The 4,083-nt window shown below is 29.7% G+C and overlaps 1 protein-coding gene and 1 long non-coding RNA gene across 2 annotated transcripts in view; one reads left to right on the forward strand and one right to left on the reverse strand.

The window, feature by feature from the left end:
* LOC116185895 overlaps positions 1-3,253 on the reverse strand; it is a 13,636-nt gene extending 10,383 nt beyond the window's left edge. Inside the window, exon 1 of the long non-coding RNA XR_004150794.1 lies at positions 3,243-3,253. This is a non-coding gene — a long non-coding RNA (uncharacterized LOC116185895). The remainder of the gene's footprint in view (positions 1-3,242) is intronic.
* The window catches only part of LOC102674694, an 8,009-nt gene that overhangs the window by 2,124 nt on the left and 1,802 nt on the right, over positions 1-4,083 (forward strand). Inside the window, exon 6 of the mRNA XM_006617790.2 lies at positions 718-1,365. Coding sequence (XP_006617853.1) covers positions 718-1,365 — 648 coding nt within the window. The remainder of the gene's footprint in view (positions 1-717; positions 1,366-4,083) is intronic.

Consider the following 4,083-nt stretch of genomic DNA (forward strand, 5'->3'; position numbering starts at 1 on the left):
TTAGTATAAGAATTAATTTGCAGAATGAGAATTTTATTTTGAATTTTATCTCGTAATATCATTCTGTGGTAAATCTTATTCTATCGGTAAATGAGATCTAGGAACAATATTCTAAACTTTATTCTTCATTTTTATAAAATCAAAAAAAAGAAAAACGTGCAATGATAAATCTTTTTATCATAAAAATCATATCAAAACAATACGTTTCTCTATGGAAAAAAGTTATGATAAATTATCCTGGGTATCTTTTTCTTTTTTTTTTTTTTATTTAATTAAGTAAGTTTAAGATTTATTATTGCTTGAAAAAAGGGTTGTCGGTTACAGTTGATTTCATTGGTGGATTTGATCCTCCACTTTGGTAAGTGCTTTGCCTGATTCATGGTTGCACGCATTTGCTCCTTTTTTTTAAAGCACGAAGTAAAATAGTTTCTTTCATGCGCACCTATTTATTATTCTCGTTATTCATCGATTCTTTTGCGAATGTATTGTAAAATAACTTCTATCGAGCTTGGATATTACGCGGTTCCATTTCTGAATTCATTGATACAGCATGTTGCAAAATAGATATAAAAAGATTATAACATTGGCCATGTCGAAATGAAACTTAAGTATCGAGTATACCACCTAAGTTAATTCTATTCAAAAAGAATTACTAAGCTCATGCCACAGACACAATAAAATCCGATCTAATGCAATCGATTCTACGTCATATTTCAGTTGACTTTGTGGGAGGTGATGACTTTGGGTTGGCAGGCCACACGCCGTTGCATCCTATGTACGTTAGCTACTCGGCTCTTCCATCACCTGCTCACCCTCACAAAAATTCCGCTCAAAATTACCCCGCAGGCACAGCTAGCTCTCATCAATCCGTTTGTCACGATACCAGCTTCCCAAAACATAACGATAAAACGTTTAACAGCTCTGGACGAAGTAAATGTAGCTTCAGAAACGACACGATCAAAACTGATCGAACCAATCTGTCCAATCGCGACTTGAAGTACGTTGATTACTCGAACGACTATTCAAATCCGTTGGATCATTTGCAAAGGCCTGTGTCCCCTTATGACGAGTACGATTCGTTGGACAGTGCCGCTAAATTAAAATATCAAAAAAACAAATTGTATTATCCGCACTCGTCCAAGTATAGTCCCGTTGCATCACCGTGTGTCAAATCTCGACCTGCCGCTGCAAAGCAAAATAAAGCCTCCAACAAGCCTAGAGTCTTTATCGATCATGTTCGCGAACAGCCGATGAGGTCGTTTTATTCTGATCCGAGATTGGCAATTGAAAATCAACAGAATGTGAATGACCAAGAGAAACAGAATAGGTCTAAAAGAGATAGTAGACCTTTATCTTTATATGCCAGTAATTTTTAGATTGTTAGGAATCAGAGAAATATCGTAGTTATTATTTTATTTTATTTTATTTTTTTTTTTTATATATATATATATATCAATTGATTCGAGGTTCGACTCGTTTTAAAAATATTTTTAGAAAATTAATATATATACTTAATTAATATATTTTAAATCTTAAGTAACTATCTTAATTATATGTCATAATTTTTCTACATATTACACGTTCGTACGATATTATTTCTCGCAAAATTTTTAATTTGTGACGATTTCTTTTTAAAATGTATCGAGAAAAGATTTTTTTTCTTTTCATCATTATTGCGAAGTAGGACGCGTATTATGTCGGCCTCAAATCGATTAGAAGAGCATATGGACTGAGGTTATGTCTATTTTTTTTTTTTTTCTTTCTTTAGCGAATTCGAAGATGTAACATAGAATTCCTATCCTTGCCAAATAGATAGAACGATTAGAGAGTAGTTAGTTTAGGGTGCTTTCTCCGATTTGATTGATTTCTTCTCGTTTAGTCTAAAGAGAATATTTTTTTTAAATCAGTTTTTAACATCACAGTAACGCGTAATAATTTTTACTATTTCTCTTCTTTAATATATTTCGATCACGTTTTTCTCTAACGTGAAGTATATATATATATATATATATAATGTGTGTTCAGTAGCATTTGCTTTGTTCGTGTTCATATTAATTCTTTTTCTTTTCTTTTTTTTTTATTTTTTATCTTTACATTTGCTCATAGATATTTCATAGATATACGATTTTTATCGTATTCGTAACAATGCATTTTTATATCGATACATGCACTGTGATACGTATATAGAATATTATATGAATCGTGTTATTTGAAATTTGTTTTATTCGAGCTTTTTTTATATATATATATATCGTTAATCGTGTAACTTTTGAAAAGTTGTGTTCGATGGAAGAGTTTTTTGATATTGACATGATGAAATATTGCATTTTAAAAGTAAAATATATATAGCATGAATGGATGATACGATTTATGTCATGTAAAATTTTCATGAATACAATAGTAGAGTTCTTTTCCTTTTTCAATATATCTATTTTTTTTCTCTCTCTCTCTCTCTCGTTACACGAATGGTACTTATTAAGAATTTCTTTAATGATGCGCGGTAGCCTGGCTTATAAGAAATAGCATCTTTCGATAGAAATCTTTAGACTGCATTGAAATTAGCTTGTAGTATTCGCGACACGATGAAGAACTTTGTTTACGATACTTTATATGTAAGGTGCTGCGAAACATTTCTTCATTTCAACGAATGTGTCTGAGTGTTTGGTAAATGCATGCTAGTACTTGTTTTTTTTCTTTTTTTTTTTTTTTTTTTTTTTTTCCCTAAGTCCGCGGTTTTTTTTTTTTTTTTTTTCCTTTTTTTTTCGCGTACGCCCATCCGGTACGTTTTTTTTTTTTTTTTTTTTTTTTTTCTTTTTTGCATACTTATCAGAATATGCAATTGAAAATTTGTAAGATATCGCGTATACGAAATATATTACTTCTGACATTCCATGGATCGATTAACGAAGGATGTTTAACACGAATCGAAGTGATGAAGTGAATTCTGAAGTGACAAAAAAAAAAAAAAAAAAAAAAAGAAGAAGAAGAAGAAGAAAGGATCTTTTACGGACAATCTTTATTAAAATTAAAATATATTTTAGAATATTTTGATAATTTTATAGTTCAAGATTCGTTCGAAGATAAAAAGTCCAATTACGAAAGTGATGAGTAAAAGAAATTTTACGAGCTATTCAAAGATCGCGTTGAAGCGAAAAAAGTTTCAGCAGGAAAGGGGGAAAAAAAAATTATCCGCTTATTCGCCGCTTTACGTTCTTTCAGGCGTAATAAAACGAATATAAAACATGATCGAGCAAAACAAACAAAAAAGAAAACAAAATATCAATCTATTATCTGTTTACAAATGATTTGATCGACTTATTAATGTTGTAGATCGCGCATTGCGCACAATGATCGATCGATGAATATTTAATGCGATCCGATAATAGACAATAATTATAGACTATCGTATGTGTTCTCAGAATTGTATGGAAAAAGAATTATATACGTTTTGTCGCAATAAATCGTTCCTTTAAAACATTTAATTTTTATAACGTTAAACATCCAAGTATAATATAGCGATTACATAATAAAACAACATATTTGCATACTCATGTAATAATGAATTTTTCTCATCATATCTGATTGGACTTGGAAAGAAGAGCTTGTTTGATTTTGTGCGTTTAATGCATCTTTACTTAATAAGTGTAATTTTCGTTAAGAAAATTTTCTTCTACAACGAATCTATACATATAGTATATATTCTTATTCCCAAAATTATGTTTATATATATATGTCGCATACGTTAGATTCGATTCAATTATTAATCAGACGTATAAATTGCTCATTAAATGTACATATTTACTTAATTTATTTTATAAGTGTGATAGAGAGTTTTTTCATCATATATAGATAAATTTTATTAGTCGAATATATATATATATATTATACAATAATAATATTTCAAATCGAATATTTATAATGTTAACGAGTCACTTCAGATAAGGTTGTCGACAATGTGTGTGTGTATGTGTGTGTAGTGCTAGACGATCGAAGATTTCTTTTATTTTTTATTTTTTTTTTTTTCTTCTTCCCTTTGTCGAAGCTTGTACAGTAGTGTCGTTTTTTTTTTTTTTTTTTTTTTTT

This window comes from Apis dorsata, unplaced genomic scaffold (genome assembly GCF_000469605.1).
Source record: "Apis dorsata unplaced genomic scaffold, Apis dorsata 1.3 scaffold_326, whole genome shotgun sequence".
Lineage (NCBI taxonomy): Eukaryota > Metazoa > Arthropoda > Insecta > Hymenoptera > Apidae > Apis > Apis dorsata.